Source organism: Pyrus communis, chromosome 15, assembly GCF_041283825.1.
Source record: "Pyrus communis isolate YQ-2024b chromosome 15, ASM4128382v1, whole genome shotgun sequence".
Lineage (NCBI taxonomy): Eukaryota > Viridiplantae > Streptophyta > Magnoliopsida > Rosales > Rosaceae > Pyrus > Pyrus communis.
In genome coordinates, this window is record NC_142579.1 from 40,494,088 (window position 1) to 40,512,500 (window position 18,413).

The window sequence follows — 18,413 nt, forward strand, 5'->3', positions numbered from 1 at the left end:
AATAGGCCTCTCTCTCCCTCTCCCCTGTAAATTCACCGAACCTAGAAAAAGCCATCCATAAATTCAAAACAACCCGCAAAATCACAAATACAAAATTCAAACAAAAAATCCATGTGAACATCGAAAACCACAAAAACAAAATTAATACATAATTCAGAAAATGGTGTACCTGATTTTGAAAAGCCTGTTGCATGCAGAGCAGAAAACCCAGAATGGCAACAACAAAGAAGGAGATTTGTGACTGATTTTTTCAATCCTTTTTCTATTTCGAACGAATGGAAACCACACACTAATCTCGTGAAAACGAAAATGGATTTCCTTTCGGTTATTCATCTCTAAATATTAGTGGGGTGTGCGTAGTTACTCTTGAACCTCCCACTAAACTCAGTTCAGATCATGGGAATCCTCCAGATGAAACCGTCAACTGGTTGGCGCTTATTCCTCCTACATCATTTTTAGCATGTATTTACTTTTGATTAATTTTTTTTTTTTTTGGTCCTTCAACACAGTAGTTTTGTTTTTACCAGTTTGTCCCCATTTTCTGATTTTTGTGGATTTGGATTGTGAAGAAAACAAAGGGGCTTTCTTGGTATTTCTGAATGCTTCACCAAACTGACATTCTCCCTTTATATATATAGATAAAAAAAGAGCAAGGTGAACTTATTTTTGGGCGGAACCCCGTGACAAAATATGTAGGTGACTTTTAAAAAAAAAATATATATATATATACAATGCATGCTGAAACGTAAGTCAAAATTTCAATTTACTCTTAAAAATGACAATGATCCACTTTTAATTCCTTTGACATAATTTTTTCGCCCTTAAAGTTCGTAATTTTTTATTTTTTTTATCAAAACTGCATAAGAACTTATATAATCATATTTTTTCAACATTATTATTATTTCTTTGCTTTTCTGTTTTTTTATCAAGGTATTTTGTTGTAAAAGGTTAATTGAAAAAATAAAATATTGTAAAAAAAAAAGAGAGTAGCATATCTGATGTCGGTTGGCCATTCAAAAACATTTTGGTGAAATATTGTGATATATATTTTCCGGAAGGGAAAAGGAATCCGTGAAGGATTTGGAAGTACTGGTACTATGTATTGTGTAATCACCTTGGGCTTTTGTTTTTTGCAAAACTCGTCTCTTTGCACCCAATTATACCTCCCTAGCTTTGCCTTCTTCTTCTCTTCTCCCACGGATTCCAAGTTTGCACTGATCTGTTTTCTTCTCTCTTCAATTCTCTTTGTTACCAGTCAAGCTGTTCAACCATATGAACAAACAAGCCAACCGGAACAGTCAGGAATCAACATGGGGAAGGTATCCAGCGTACTTTCCGACAAAGGGTATCACGCCATGGCACTAACCCTAGGCACCATTATTGAGGCTGTGATATTTCCAACCCTAAACTTAAATCACAGCACCAGTCTTACCCTCTTTTGCCCTAAAGACCAAGCTTTCTTTAACTCCAAGTATGGACAGCCTCCGTTGACACTATTTAAGTATCATGTTGTGCCGTTCAAGATGGACAAAGATTCAGTAGAGGCGTCTTTCGATCATGGTTCCAAGGTCGACACTCTTCTGCCCGGTCATCCTCTCGTTCTTACTTCCCTGCCCACCGGCACTGGCGGATACGCTTCTCTCAACCTAGTCAAAGTCACGGAGTGGGGTGTGTACAATGATGGACGACTGATTGTTCATGGGATTGAGGACTTCCTTGATCCGGCTTTCCAAACCCTAAGGTATCCGCAATATGACGTGATGAACGTGAAAGAGGGAACTTCTCAAGGATTTCCGGGGTTGAAAGGTGCATTAGGGATTATTAGTCGGTTTCTCTTTCTGCAAAATTAGGTTCTTGGCGTTTGAGAGCTTATACTACAGTTGTAACAAAGTTTCTGCATTTATTAGAGAGAATAGTCAGTTTTTGTTTTCTGTAAAATCCGTGGTGTGAATATGTGTTATATATAATCATTTTATTTCTTAACCAATTTACAATATTTTTTACCCATGTACAATTAAGTATAACGATAAGGTGCTACATCTATAATTAGCACCGACTATGTGAAACTAAGAAACACTGTCAATTGCTTTCTTGGGCAATCTCATGAGGTGTTGGCCTCTCACTAATCTCAATGACTGATTCCATCTCTCTTCCGTTGGGCGAACCATCACTGGGACTGAAACCACCATGCTCAGTAGAAGGTGTTCTCATCTGCTCGTCGAAAACAATGCGTGATTCAGTGTTGTTTGAGTAGACGGACGGACTTGGGGGGAAGATGGTGTTCACTTCTAGTTCACCCTTCTTAAAAGTAAATGACTTTAAGTCCTTTTTGTCGTAAATTCTTAACATGACACAAAATTTTCTCCACAATGAGGCTTCTGGATCGAGTCGCAAGAGGATTTCCTTGTGTTCGTATAAGAACATGGCAGCATATATGAGGAGAGCTAATGTTGAAGCAAGACCGGCTATGAGAAAGAGGCCCCAAAAGCTCTCAAGGCTGAGACTGTTGGACGAGACCAGGCTGTTAGGGTCTGGACAACTTGATTCTTTGTTGAACCATTTCTTCTCAATCTCTTTCATTTTGTCTCCCTCATTCACGTTTAGGATTGCCCTCGAAATGTCACGAGCAAGAGGTGAACCTTTTGGGAAGGCCTACAAGTCACAAATGAAAGCGTCAAAAGATTGTATTTGGAAAACATTTTAGGAGTTAAATATATGCCAACGATAATTTAAACTATATCATGTAAACACTAAATTCTCTGATGCGAAATTCAAACTCTCAACACAAAGAAAACAGAATAATCCCACATGACATGAGAAAACATGTGTTTGAACATGATAAAGACAAAGGAGAGAAAGCAGGTGAACCTACAAAGGCAAATCCATCGGCTTTAAATGTCGGCTCAACCATGGTGTATTTCGAGCAATACTGTGCAAGAAATAGTTCCATGTAGGGGTTCTCATCGAATGCTGCCGAGATGCCATCCCTTTTACCCCCGTTTTGAAAAAGTTGATTCAACTCTTCTGGGGAACCAAAAGTCTTAAGTTTTTCATCTGGAAATCCTAGTTGTTTCAGAATTCCAAGAACAAAAGAACCTGATTGGTAGGCAACATTGTCCCCATTCTTGATGAGCAAGTTAACATCAGTAACAGTTGGTTGGAGCTGTTGAACTGTTAACAGCGATGTCAAACTTGCAGTATAACTTTGGGTCAGAATGAGGACCACAAAGCACCAGATTATCACCACGAATCGAGCCAAGTTGCTCACTACTCGTTCCCCTGTAACGAAAATTTCAAAACATAAAAGAAATGGAGAATAATGAGTCATGGATGTCAGAAGTTTGAGGCATAATTTACATAATGGAAAGCATGAAATTTGCATAGTTTCTGTGGAGAGAAAATTAAGACGAACAAACTTACTGTGTGAAAAAACCATGGTTGAGAACGAGAACCAAAAACTTGTCCCGATTTGGTGATGTGGAGGCCCCCGAAAGTCTTCATTGATCCGATGTTCAAGAACCCAAACAACGAAACCAATGAATATGAAAAAGCAACCGCTCGTTAACCAAAGGTCCCATGTCAAAGGCTTCAAGAACACCCAAGCATTCTTGCTTTTGTTGTCTTTGATGGGCACAATCATGGACACACCAGATTCTGTGTACGGCAACGTGAAGTCCACATATAAGGATCTGTTTGCTCTAATAGTGATATCCCCTACTGCCGCGTCATAGTTCTATCAAGAAAAAAAATGTTACCAGGTTAGTTACAAATTAGATAAGTTTGTTAGATTAGGGAAAAAAGACTTACCTTGAGGTACACCTCATTCACCAAGTCATTGTAACTGCCAGTGCTCGAACCATTAGCCATTGCATAGGCATAGGGAATAAGCTCGTAAGGGACATCGTAGGGTAGTGCTTCAATTACAGCTTCGAAGACGCTTATACAATATCCACTGATCTTGGTTGTGTTGGTTCTAGGATATGTGACATTTACAAAATCCGAAAACCCTTGCTTGACCGGGACTAAAATTCGCAGCTTCGTGCCGAGTGTAGGAATCTGCCAACCTTTAGGAGCAGAGGTGGTGTCTCCCGGCCATATAATAGATCCAAGACTAGCATTGGACATAGAATATTTGCTTGTGTTTCTCAAATTTAAGTTTCTTGCAAGGCCATTTTTGGGTGTCCAAAATCCAATCAGTTTTTCCCCACTTCCAATCACATTAACAATCTCAAAAGTTGATGATTGTAATTGGCCGTTGAAAAGATTGAAATCTCCTGAAAGGCCTTTAAAATTTGTACCTGATAGTTCTTGGACAAGTTGAGGACCATTTTGTGAGACCCCAAATCTTTCTAGATCAGTAGTACTCGATTTTCCGGAAGTATTTGTCTTTTCGATGCTGAAGTTTGTATCCCCAACTTTCTCAGCAGCCATGGCCAGTGCCCAAGCAGCATCACGCGCCCACAATCCGAACACATCCAGTTTAACATTCTGGACAGTTGGATTTTCTTGTTGGAACTTCCTCTTCCATCTAACTCGAAAATACTCAAGACCTTTCGAATTCGGGTAATAAGTTTTTATGCCCAAAACCCCTTTCATATTTTCTATGCCAGAGGAATTTATGGAACTAAGCATGTTGGTCATCCCATCAGTCATTATCCAAGCATACCCTGCCTCCATCATGCCAATCTCTTTTGCCTTGTCGAAAATTCGCAAACCAAGAGATGGTAACATGTGCACAACGAAGACCCTTGTTTGCATTGCCATCAACTTTTCAAGCTCAACAACAATTTGGTCATCAGTGGCCGCCGGAGAAATGACACTCCGGTAGGCAATTCGAGCACCAACTTCTTGCAAGGCATCAGATATGTAAGGTATGACTCCTTCCCCAAACTCATCGTCAACATAGATGGGCACTACTTCTCTCCAGCCGAAGGCTTGGATGATAGCACTAATGGCTTTCACTTGGGATGAATCATTTTGTGCAGCTCTGATGAAATATGAACTTCTGATTGAAGTAAGAGATGGGCTTGTTGCTGAGTAGGAGATTATGGGAACTTGGGCTTTCTCTCCAAGGCTGATTAGGAATTTGGCCTGCATTGATGATGCAGGCCCTATGATTGCTTGCACTTGAACATTCTTTATTAGGTCTAAAGCTGTTCATTCAAGCAAGAACATGTTAAATTAATCTACCCCGACGTGGATTCACGCTTTAAAACTAGTTGAATATGCAAAATTTCACGGGCAGTTGTTAGAGCGTCGTCCAACTGAAAACTCATTGGCAATGAACATGAGATTCCCAAGATTTGTTAAACTATTATGCAAGGCTATTATTCCCCGACGTGAGATTCATACCTTCAAAACTAATTGAGTATAATAAACGGTTTCATGCTAGAATGTAAGCATTTAACTCAAAATCGGTGAACAATAAACTAGATAAGCACCAACATCATTTAAAATATTATGCAAGGCTGTCAACAGACGGGGATTAATTGGAACGATAAAAAACAAAACATGCGCAAAGAGGAGAGAAAATTACCTGCAGAAGCTGTAACAACAACATCTGAATGGGAGCTCCTTTTGTCCAGAACAAGCCTGGTTTTGTAGTTAGGATTGGAGGCATAGAAATCGGATAGGGCGACTTCGATGCAGCTCAGATCCCTCTTCCCATACAAATCATCGAAGTCAAGAACCAGACCCACATGAACTGGGATAGTCGTATTGTTTTGTGCCATGGTCAGGAAAGTAGTCTTAGAAAATAAGAACAAGAAGAGCAAAGTAAAAAGGGAGCTGCTGCAGCTAGCTTTCTTGGCCATGTGTTCAAGCTTTGCAATTTATGACTTCAAGTAAAAAGGAGTCTTTATTTATATAGACTTAAAACGGTGGATTGAAAGCTCTAAACTGGATCAATTAATTGTTAATTACATAAATTAATACAAGTAAAAGGATGCATCCAACAATCCATTAGCTGTCACGGCATGTAATTTTCATGCTACCAGCATCTCCCAAAAATGCATTTAGTTTGCTGTCCTCATTCAATGAGTCAATGTCAGATTGTCAATAGGAGCATGGATGTGCACCCCTTTCTTCTTGGTGAAGGTTTGAATTGGATTTTCCAAGTCACTGGAAGGTAGATGTCTCTAAAAGTTGAAACATTCAATTCAAGGGCACCATTTGTCTCATATTATATTGTCCAAGTCCAGCTTTGACAAATCAAAGATACATTTATAACATTTCCATGTAGGAAAAAAAAAATAGTACACGTACTTGCTCATCTAGTATGTGGAGTTGCCACTACATTTTCTTCCACAAGGTTTTAGTCTTCGTATTCGGTGGAGTGACTTAAAATTTATGTCATGAATTAATAATAAAGAAAATTAATGAAAATGGTTTGAAAACTTTAGTTTTTAACCAAAATGACAAAATAAAGGTATAAGTGAATAGTACGATGATGGACTTTTTAGGCTAAAAATGTCCTTAACGTTATAAGTGAACAGTACCATGAGTGTTTCATTAAAACTCCCTTAATAATATTATGTGACGTAGGTAATAAACTTGATAAAATGATATGTCCAATCTAGGGCTTCTTTGTAATTAATGCTTTTAAAATGGTTGAATGCGTATTTTGTGAAAATATTTTTGGAACCAATTTTTAGTAAAAACGCAAATAAATCATATAATCAGCACTTTTTGTAGGAAACATTTTAAGTACTTTTGAAGCTCAAAAACATTTTCTTTAAAAAAAGTTTTAATTATTTTAAAAGCACTTCCAACCAAACGAGCTCTTAGTGTTCAATATTTGCGCCTAAATTTTCTTTTGGCAAATGACACTGCAATAAAACAAAAAGGAGCAACAACTAACAAGCGAGAGAAGTCTTACAAGAACAATAAGAAGGGAAGAGATCCCAACTCCAAGGCGCCAAACCCAACACCCAGAAAGAGTAATCAAAGAGTAATACTATCCATACCATATTTTTATACCACCCTAGGTAACATTTGATGTGGACAGCCACACCAGTTGAAAAATTTGCAAAACCCAAGGAAATGAATAAGAAATAGTCATCGTATACTACAATCATCATTTTATTAACTAATTTTTCTTAATTATTAGTTTATTAAATAATGAACTAAATTTAAAAATCTGATTAATTCAAATGTGGCTGTCCACATCAAATGTCATCTAAATTTAAACACTCCACATAACCATTAATTATGTGAATTAATTGTGAATGCATGGATGGCTGATGCTATCTTAATTCTGTGAATAAATTACAAACATTTTTTTTTTACAGTAGTACAAGATAACTTGCCATTGCTAGGTTTACAGAAATTAAGTTTATGTGAATTGAATAATGAGGGGTTTGGTTGATCAACTTGAAATTTAAGTAGTGAATTGTTTTAGTGGTTAAGTCTTTCTCTTTAATCCACTACATTTCGGGTTCAAACGCTTCCCTTCCCGTTAGTATGGATTAAGGTACTAAAAAAAACTTGCACAAATAAAAAACAGTTGACTTTAAATTTCGAATTCAAATTAATTCTTCAAAACTATGGAAATTTGGATTAAATAACAAACAATTCATTCTGAAATGGCTGCAAAAAGAAAATAATTAAAACCTGATATAGAATTCTGCATTATTGTGGTCACGGTCTTACGGACGATCGTCATTTTAAAACCATGAATGTCTCTTGAAAAACTTCAGTCCTTGAAAACGATAAAAGTGGAAATTGCTGAAGACTTTACATTTCCACCTCACTGATATTCTATCACTTTCATACATAAGATACTCTCTTCTATATATATAATATCTTGATGCTTAATGTATATGAACAAATGCCAGTTAATGTGATCTTATGTTATGTTATCAAATGTTCATAAGAATTTTATTAAGTTCGAAGATTTACTTAGTTCCCTATGCTTAAATATATTTCAAGCAAAAACAAAACAAAACCTTTCTATCAATTTCCATGTAAATTGCAAAACTCTGGTAGCTAGATAGGACGTTAGCCTTGCAATCACTGTAACTTGGGTTCGGAATTTTCCCCTCGCCTGAACATAGCAATATCTTGTCTTAAAAATAAGTAGTAATTAGTATATTTAATAGGTATAAGCAAAACTTAAGGTAGACAAATTAAAAATAGAGAAAGAAGAAGCAAATTAATCTAAGAACATGTAGGGAATGAAGTGAGTAATTTTCCTAGTCCGTAGATATGACTAGGTCAAGCATTCAGAAAAATAATAAGAAACGATGACTTCATCTGAATTGAGATTCTAGAAAATATATTAAAGAATATATCTGACTTCCAATTAGTTAATAGACTCGAGATTCTTTGAAGGAAAATTTGCAGCCCAAGACAAACCCTAGTTTCCGAGAAATTGCGGGGTAGGAGGGTCAAGACAACAAATTGAATCTTTACAATATTTTAAAATCCATTATTTTTTCCTTTTATTTTGTGAGCATATATTTGATAGATCAACTTCAAATCGATTGATGTCTCGCTAGTGAATCACTAAAGTTTCATAATATGTACGAGTACCTGAAGGCTCTTCCTCCTTTTACAAGCAATGTTCTTTACAATAACATTGCTTGAGAAACAAAGGATATGAAACACTTGAAATTAAAGAAAGAAAGAAAAAAACAGTAGAAAAAATTACATATGAAATTAAACCCGCACCGAAATGTATAAACATTATTACTTTCCAACATTATGATAAAAAGCCCTTTTAGTGACAGCTACCTAGAGAAACAAGGATGATGTTTAATTTGTAATCTTTCCCAAATTTTTTGAAATCACATAACAGTGGACTTTATATTTACAATTTGATTTGTAATAATGTCTATGCACCCTGATGCGGGTTCCTCTTCCCTTAGTATAGATTAATGTAGAATATCGCTTGTATTAAAAAAACTTATACAAATAAAAAACAGTTGACTTTAAATTTAGAAGAGTAATGCTACATCTACCATATATTCGTAACATATCTCTAATAGAGGTAGGGCTCACAAACACATGTGAACACATCTCTGTTAAAAAAATGGTACAAATGATAATATAAATAAGTGATAAGAGTAGCGTTTTTGAATTTAGAATTCAAATTAACTCTTCAAAACATTCATGGAAATTTGGAATTAAATAACAAACAATTCATTCTGGAATGCATATAGTGGCTGCAAAAAGCATATATTAAAAATCTGATTTAGAATTCTGCACTAGTGTGGTGGTCATGGTCTTGCGGCGGTCATTACTCTAGACTATCGTCAGTTTATAAACCATGAATGTCTCTTGAGAATTTTCAATCTTTGAAAACGATAAAAAGTGAAAATTGCTGAAGAATTTATAGTTCCATTTTATTAATATCCTATCACTTTCATGCATAAGATACTCAAGATATATTATATATATTTTCAATCTTTGAAAACGATAAAAAGTGAAAGTTGCTGAAGAATATACAGTTCCACTTTGTTAATATCCGATCACTTTCATGTATTAGATAATTGTTGATGCAAATTTTCATCTTTTTTTGTTTTAACGAAAATGATCCTGTAAAACAATCAACACCTTTGATCAAAGACCTAAGCCCCACACGCTCATGAGGTGGGGGTTAGGCCAATGAATCTACGATGCCTAAGTTAGATTTTCTGAAAAGACTATGTGTTTAGGGCTTTTAGGGGTAGCTTACCAAAATTTTGTAGAGTTAGAGGTATATATAGGGGGAGAGGGCCAACCATGGTGTTAGAGTTTTACCATGCACATGATGACATTCTATTGGCCAAGGTTTATAGAGAGAATATTCTCAAGATACTAAATAAGATATAATATCTTGAGATAATGGTGTAAATATTCCTAATTGATTTAAATAGGGATTACTTACTTGAATGAAATCAATCTTCAATTGGAATCCAAATGTATTAAATATAGGATTCGGTAATTAATCCACATGTCGCCTTTAAAATTTTTGAGATTATTTTAGGCTCCACAATAATATATATATATCTCGATGCCTTAATGTATATGAACTAATGCCAATGATACTCTTATGTTACATTGTCAAACTGTTAATCTGAACTTTAATAAGTTCGAAGATTTACTTGGTTCACGATGTGTAAAAATATTTCAAGCTAAAACAAAACAAAAGCTTTGTTTATCATTTCCATGTAAATTGCACAATCCTGTGGATATGGCCTTAGCCTTGCAATCACTGTAATATATTGTTTGAGGTTCAATTTTTGTCAAATGCGAATTTGAATCGCGTTATTAGTCAATTGTGAGGTTAAACCCACCATCTCCTCCTTAATATAGATGATATCTTTTGTTCAAAGAAAAAAAAAACAGGTATAAGCAAAACTTAAGGTAGACAAATTAAAAATAAAGAAAGAAGAGCAAATTAACCTAAGAACAAGTAGGAAATGAAGTGAGTAATTTTCCTAAAGTCTGTGGATATGACTAGGTCAAGCATTCAAAAAAATAGTAAGAAACGATCACTTCATCTGAACTGAGATTCCAGAAAATATATTAAAGAATATATTTGACTTCCAATTAGAAAATAGACTCGAGATTCTTTAAAGGAAAATTTGGATACTTGTTGAAAAACCCTAGTTTATGAGAAATTGCTGGGAAGGAGGGTCAAGACTACTTGAAATCGATTGATGCGTCGCTAGTGAATCACTAAATTTTCATTATATGTACGATTACCTGAAGGCTCTACCTCCTTGTACAAGCAAATAAGCAATATTCTTTACAATGACATTAATTGAGAAACAAATGATATGAAACACTTGAAATTAAAGAAAGAGAGAAAAAAACAGTGAAAAAAATTACATGTGAAATTAAACCCGCACAAGAGTGAAATAAGGGTATTTCAGTACTCAAAGCTAAGAAGGCCGATATGTTAAAACTAGAAGAAATAGAATAAGAAACCCTACAGAATTTCATTTATGTACACAATATGATTGAAATCAATTAGTAAGATTCAACACGTATAGGCCAAGTAGACAAATTAATAATGAAAAACAATCTGATGAGAATAGATGTGCGAGTCCTATAGTTTTTATCCGCACGTATAAAGCCTACCCATAATAGTAAATTGTTTTTATTTTCTATCATATCGTATCCTATCGATTTTATAGAAATTGAAATATCTTCGTAAAAGTCTTTAAATGAGAGCATTCTGATTGACAATAGACTACTCTAGCATTTTCTAACAGATCAATTTCCACCATTCTGATAAAAGCCATCTTTAGTGTCAGCTACGTACCTAGAGAAACAAGGATGCTGGTTTATTTAATTTGTAATCTTTCCCGATTTCTTTGCAACCACATAACAAATTTACTGTATGATTTGTAATGATGTCTATGTACCCTGATGCAGTTCGATCCCTATCAGTCCTCCTCACCCTTAATATTTAATAATTTAGCTCACTAACGTTATCGTTTATCAATAAACAAAAAGAAAAAAGTTTGGTCCATTGAGGTATATTATGTTGCAAGAAAAAGTTCATGTAGGGTGTTTCATCAAAAGCTGCGGAAGTACCGTATTTTCTACTACCATTTTGACCATTTTGAAAAAGTTGATTCAACTCTTCTGCGAATTTATGAATCTTGAGATCTTCATCCTGAAATCCTATTTGTTTCATAATCCCGTAAATAAAAGAACCTACTTGATAGCCAACATTGGACCTATTCTTGAGGAGCACCAAGTGAGTAAAACATGTACAAGAGAGTGAACACCAACACACCTCTCTATATAATGAGGTAGAGAGAGCAATGTATAAATGCATGTGCAGAAGCCATACGAAAGAGGAAGAACAAGTCTCCTCCCATGTGGCGTGAGAAAGGTCTACACCAAACAAATCATAAAATGAATAGAAACAAGTTAGGACTTCATTGGAGCCAACCTCTGAGTTTTGACATTCATTTTTCTTCTTCTCTTCCTTGTCAAAACTCCAACAGATTTGATTCAATCTTAATTAATACTGACAATATTTTGCACCTTAAACAAATTACTCCTTAAGTTAATTGCAATGGATGGATAAGAATCTAGGAATCAGGTAACCAAACTTGGCTCTAAGCAGTAGACCACCATTGAACTTAGACGATTGCACCAACAGGGTGAGAGAGATTAAAGTGGCAACATGTGAAATTGAATTTAAGCTTTCAAGGCAGAGCGGGAGGTTGAGCGGGCAGTGGAGCGGGTGGTTGAGCGGGCAGTAGAGCGGGTGGTTCAGCGGGCGCTTCATAGGGGGGTGTAAGTGCATTACACCGAAAAGCAAATGATTTGGTGTCCAATTGGTCGTATTTTCCTAAAATGACACCAATTCTAGTCCACAATGAGGCTCCTTGATCAAGATCTTTTAGTTCCCTCGATATGTTCTCGAGTTCTCTACACAAGAAAATGCCAGCAAATATGAGCAGAGCAACTAGTGAAACACACACAGCATTGAGAAAGAGGCCCCAAAAGCTATCAAGGCTGAGCCTACTGGAAGAAAGCATGTTGTTGGGGTCTGCACAACTCGCTTGTTTCTTGAATACCTTTCATTTGTTCTCCCTCGGTCACATTTAAGATTGCCCTCGAAACGTCATGAGCAAGAGGCGAACCTTTTGGATAGAGCTGCAACATTCAAATTAAATCAAAGGAAAATGATTAATCCCACTTACATGAGAAAACATCGAGAACATCATAGAGAGGATAGAAAGCAGGTTACTTACAAAGGCAAAACCATCGGCTTTGAAAGTTGGGTCAATGGAGGTATATTTCGAGCAATATGTTGCTAAAAATGGTTTCATATAGGGGTTTTCATCAAAAGCTGCAGAAATACCATTATTTCTATTACCATTGAGAAAAAGTTGGTTCAACTCTTCTGCGGATTTATAGGTCTTAAGATTTTCATCCTACAACCCCATATCTCTCAAAATCTTGTAAACAAAAGAACCTGATTGATATGCAACATTGTGCCCATTGTTCAAGAGGAAGTTTACATCTGTAACAGTTGGATGGAGTTGTTGAACTGTTAAAAGTGATGCTAAACTGGCAGTGTAACTTTGAGTAAGAATGAGGACAACAAAGCACCATATAATCACTACTAATCTAGCCAAGTTGCTCACTAATCGCTCCCCTGGTACAAAAGGAATGAACAGCAGTGAGTACGTCATTGGATTAAGAAGTAACAACAAATGCATTGCGTACCATTCAGGATCTGCTTTTTTAGGTATATTTTATAATGGAAAGAGTAGAAACTGTTGAGTTATTTTAGTAAGAAAGTTGTTTTGGTTAGTGGGTTGCCCTAAGATATATAGAGTACATCAATGTCTACTGTTTATTAAAAAGCACGGATCATTACTTAAATTAAGGTTAAAGAACTTACCGTGTGCAAAAACCATGGTTGAGAAGGAGTACCATAAGATTGTTCCAAATTGGTGACTGCGGGGGCCACGAAAGTCTTGTTGGATAGTGGCCAAATTAGGCTAGGAAACAAAACAATATTGATGAGGGAACATCATGATGAGAATTATGTTTCCTTGTTTTGTGGCTTGTTTTGTGGCTTGTTTTGTGGCTTACTTTGCTCCTTGTTTTGTGGCTTTTTCAAAGCCATAATTATTTGGCTAGGTATTAAAAGGAATGGATGGAGGAAGGGAAATCATCCAAGGAAGAGATGTAAAGCATCCAAAGAGATGGTGAGAGCATTTGGCTCTACCATGGGTAAGGGTGAGAGAAATCAAGAGAGCTAGAGTGAAAGATCTCTTGTGAAAGAACTCTTGGGGTAGAGTGAGGCTCTTGGGAAAATTCTGTGAGTGGGTGTACAAGGGATATGGGATTGGGTTATGTCGATTTAACTCATGTGTAACTTGTACTGTTTTTTTCTCATAGTGAAGAGCAATATCTCTCCGAGGACGTAGGCAGGTTTTTGCCGAACCTCGTAAATTTCTCGGTGTCTTTATTTCTTGTATTTTATTTTGTTCAACTGTGTGTGATTTTGGTGAGGTTGTAATCTGAATCTCGGTTCCGCACTAACGAACGGGCCAAGGCACAACAAGTCTTGGTTTATCCGATGTTCAAGAACCCAAATAGCGAAACCAATGAATATGAAAGAACATGCGCTTGTTACCCAAAGGTCCCACGTCAAAGGCTTTAAGAACACCCATGCATTATTACTATTCTTGTCTTTAATTGGCACAATCATGGACACCCCAGATTCCGTGTATGGCAATGTAAAGTCGACATAAGAGGACCTGTTTGCTCTAATGGTTATATCTCCCACTGCAGCATCATATTTCTATCAAGATAAAGTGTCACTGTGTTAGTAAAGAAATATGATTTTGTTTAGAATGGGAAACCAAGATATACTTGATCGACCAAGTCATTATAACTGCCGGCAGCCTCACCATTAGGTGTTGCATAGGGATGAAGATCGTAAGAAACAGCGTATGGTAACGATTTTATTACAGCTTCAAAGACGTCTATGCAGTATCCACCATTAAAAGTGGTTTTCTTAGTCCTAGGATCGTGTGTCACAGTCACAAATTCAGAAAACCCTGGCTTTACTGGGACTAAAACTTTCAGCCGTTTTGCACTTGTAGGAATCTGCCAACCCTTTGGAGCAGAGGTGGTGTCCCCCGGCCATATAATTGAGCGAAGACCAAAACATCAGAAGTAGAACATCTGCTTTTGTTTGTGGAATTGAAATTTCTGTGAAGTCCACTTTGGGGTGTTCAATATCCAACCAATTTTTCCCTATTTCCAAAGACATCAACTATTTGATAAGTTGATGATTATAGTTCGCCATTAAGAAGACTGAAATCTCCCGAAAGGCCTTTGAAACTTGTAGCTAATAGTGCTTGGACAAGTTGGGGACCATTTTGAGAGATCCCAAATCCTTCTAGAGCAGTACTGGAATTACCAGAAGTATCCGTCTTTTAGAAGATGAAGAATTTAGCCCCAATTTTCTCAACTGTAATGGCTAGTGCTCTAGCTGCATCATAAGCCCAAAATCCAAAAAACATCGGGTTTAACATCATGCACAGATGGATTGTCTTGTTGGATTTTCCTTTTCCATCTAAACCTAAAACTTCCAAGCTCATTTGTACTTGGGACATAAGTTTTTATACCCAGCACCCCTTGCATACTCATAACAGAAGAATTTATGGAACTAAATGTTGAATAAGAAGAGTATCCAAGATAACTCTAATGATCCCAAGAAGAAGAAAATAGAGCACACTCTTAAAGAAAGCTTACAAAACAAACTAATTAGCAAAGCTTTTCTTATTTAGCTCTAGGCTTTGTTTTTCCTTGGATGATTTACAATGCTTGAGGACTTGGGTATTTATAGCAAACCAAATGAAAGCTACACCACACACTTACTTCACCTACAACATCCACCTACTTCACCTACAATTGACATTGATTCTCAACACTCCCCCTCAATGTCAGCTCTCATTCTTTGCACTGTGCTGAGCAGACAGCGAAAATTTTCGAGCTTACCTGTACTTAAACTTTTTGTGAACAAGTCCGCAACTTGATCATTCGTCTTGACCTGTCTCATCTCAATCTCTTCTTGTAGAACCTTTTCTCTGATAAAGTGGTAGAGCACTTCCACATGTTTAGTTCTTGCATGAAAGACTGGATTTTCCGCCAAGCGAATTGCCGATTGGTTATCACAGTACAATGGTACTGGATAATCTACTGGTTGATGTAGATCACTCATCAACTGTACCAGCCATGCATTCTCTTGAGCTGTCATTGCTGCTGCTCTATACTCTGCTTCTGTGGTTGACAAAGATATCGTTGGCTGTCTCTTGCTACACCAAGAGATGGTTCCAGAACCAAGCTTAAACACATACCCAGTTGTTGATCTCCTGGTGTCATGATCTCCCGCATAGTCAGCATCACAGTAACCAACTAACTTGCAGTCTTCACCTTTCTTGTACAAAAGACCATAGTCAATTGTACTCTTCACATATCTTAGTATTCGTCGAACTGCTTCCAAGTGAGGCTTCTTTGGATTTTGCATGTACCGACTCATCACACCAACTGCATAAGAAATGTCAGGTCAAGTCAAGGTTAAGTAGATCAGACTACCTACCAATTGTCGATACATCGTCGCATCTTCCAAATCTTTTCCTTCATGTGCACTCATTTTGACATTTGGCTCCATCGGCGTAGAGATCAGCTTGCATTCGAGCATTCCGAACCTCTTCAATAAATCTTTGGAATACTTCTGTTGACAGAGAAATATTCCTTCTTGTGTGCGATCAACCTCTAGACCAAGGAAATGCTTGAGTTGACCAAGTTCCTTCATCTGGAAACGGACTGATAAATTCTCCTTCGTCTGAAGAATTTCTGCCTCATCATCATGATAGGAGCATATTCATGCGACTTAAATGGCTTGTTCTCGTGCATTTACGTTATGTTTCTTTAGTTATTTTAGTACTTTAAGCTATTTTCGTGTGTTTGTAGGTCCAAAGGGCTAAAGGAGCAAAAAGATGCATTTTGGAGACTTTTGGAGCACTTTTGGGCTAAGAATGGATAGCTTATGCTTGGCGCCAAAATGTTGGACGAAATTGAAGACCAAAGTGTTGGAACCTTGTTCCCTTTAGTTTTAGGACATTTAAACCTTTCCAATTCCCTTATGCCGTGCATCTCTACCTTTCTCCCAAAACCATACACATGCATTCATTATTCATTCCCTCACATGCTCCCATTACTTATCATCACCACTTATCACTTATCATAACCACATATCATATCACTTATCATCACCACTTATCACTTATCATAACCACATATCATATCACTTATCACTTATCACTTATCATCATCACTTATCATAATCACTTATCACTTAACATGCACCCATCACCTAACACAAAACCTTGCAGCCACATGCATTCCCCTTTTGCACATGCTTTCCCATTTCATTATTCATTCACCTTAATCATTCCCTCACATGTTTTCCCAACCCATTGCAGCATATGCACATTCACCCTTCATTATTTCCATCCACATGCATTTATCATCATTCACCCAAGCTTTAATTCACATGCAAACACATTCATATCAGCCACATGCATCTCCCATCTCATTTCCAGATTGTCCCATTGCACATGCAGCCACTTATTCAAAGCACATGCATTTCCACCCTTTAATCACATGCATAAATCAGCCACATGCATCTCCCATCACCATTCCAGATTTCCACCACCCTCCTAGCTGTCATGTTCCCCCCATTTCACCTATAAATAACCCTTCATTGCAGCCACAAAGAAGGGGGATCCATTCACCACAGAAATAAGGCCTTTGTGCCAGAAATTCATCCATTCCATAAACACTTCCATTCCATTGTACATACCACCAACACTTCCCCCTTTGTGCCGTGAGTTTCCCTTACAATCCAAACACCATCCTTCCATTTTCACCACTCCCCAAACCATTCACACCATCAAACTATCCTTAGACCTTGTGCTACAACGAAGAGGAAGAGAAGAGTGCCTAAACGTTCATACAATTCAAGTTTGAGTTGTTGGAATGTTTAGGTGTTTCTTTGATTTCAATGTTAATTTCAGTACTCTTTGTTTTGTACGTATGAGGAATGGAAGAGAAGAGTGCCTAAACGTTCATACAATTCAAGTTTGAGTTGTTGGAATGTTTAGGTGTTTCTTTGATTTCAAAGTTATGAGGAAATTCGAAATATATGTTTATGCTTGCATTTTGATTTGATTACTTCTAATTGCGTTTCATAAGTTGTGATTCAATTTGTTTAACCGTTTGATTGATAACTTATTTATGTATGTTTATTGAGAGTGCACGCTTAATTTTCATGCATGAATATGACGCTAGAATATAAGTGAGTTTCACCTAATAGTTACGAACTTATATTCACAAGTAGTGGAGGTTGCTTATAAACAATCGCGTTAAACGAATTCTTGGCATAAGTTTCATGCGTATTCCATAGTAACGAATGCCTCGTCAACAATTATAATTTTCATAGAGCGTAATGATTCTTGCTTGTATCTCTATTATGCAATCATGTAGGGGACTTGTGGGGAATGTTTTGAATTGTTGTATGCGCTAACCCATCCAATTCAATAACGTTAGGAAGATTTGAAGGTTAATTAGTGCATCACGGTTAACTTGGGGTGTTGAGAATTCATGGTTTATTGAAATGCAATTGTAAATCATTTTATTATGCAATTGTAACATGTGTGGAGAAGAACCTTCTAGCTAGCATTCATCCATTCATTTTCATCGCATTCATATTTACATTCTGTCTAGTTTATTAAACTTGTTTCGTTATTTCAATTTTCGTCAAATTAAAATCCCCCTTTACTTTATTGTCTAATTTAGTTAGAAAGTGTCTTAGTTTGTGTTTATAAGAGTTTTGAGTCATTTTGTTACACAAATTCGTCCAAATTTGTGTTTGTGCT

At 36.7% G+C, this 18,413-nt stretch overlaps 2 protein-coding genes and 1 pseudogene across 2 annotated transcripts; 1 reads left to right on the plus strand and 2 right to left on the minus strand.

Annotated features, from left to right (window-relative positions):
- Nucleotides 1-1,310: 1,310 nt before the first annotated feature.
- On the plus strand, nucleotides 1,311-1,850 carry LOC137707739 (putative fasciclin-like arabinogalactan protein 20). The gene has a single exon (XM_068446656.2). The coding sequence runs from the start codon at nucleotides 1,311-1,313 to the stop codon at nucleotides 1,848-1,850; it is 540 nt and encodes a 179-aa protein (XP_068302757.2).
- Nucleotides 1,851-1,920: 70 nt separating this feature from the next.
- Nucleotides 1,921-5,840, minus strand: LOC137712161 (glutamate receptor 2.8). The gene is made up of 5 exons (XM_068451291.2): nucleotides 5,537-5,840; nucleotides 3,808-5,153; nucleotides 3,421-3,733; nucleotides 2,873-3,279; nucleotides 1,921-2,652 (listed from the first exon to the last, which is right to left on the minus strand). Exons 1-5 carry the CDS (start codon nucleotides 5,811-5,813, stop codon nucleotides 2,080-2,082), a joined length of 2,916 nt encoding a protein of 971 aa, XP_068307392.2. The 5' UTR covers nucleotides 5,814-5,840; the 3' UTR covers nucleotides 1,921-2,079.
- Nucleotides 5,841-11,986: 6,146 nt separating this feature from the next.
- LOC137707675 (glutamate receptor 2.8-like) overlaps nucleotides 11,987-18,413 on the minus strand; it is a 17,614-nt pseudogene continuing 11,187 nt past the window's right edge.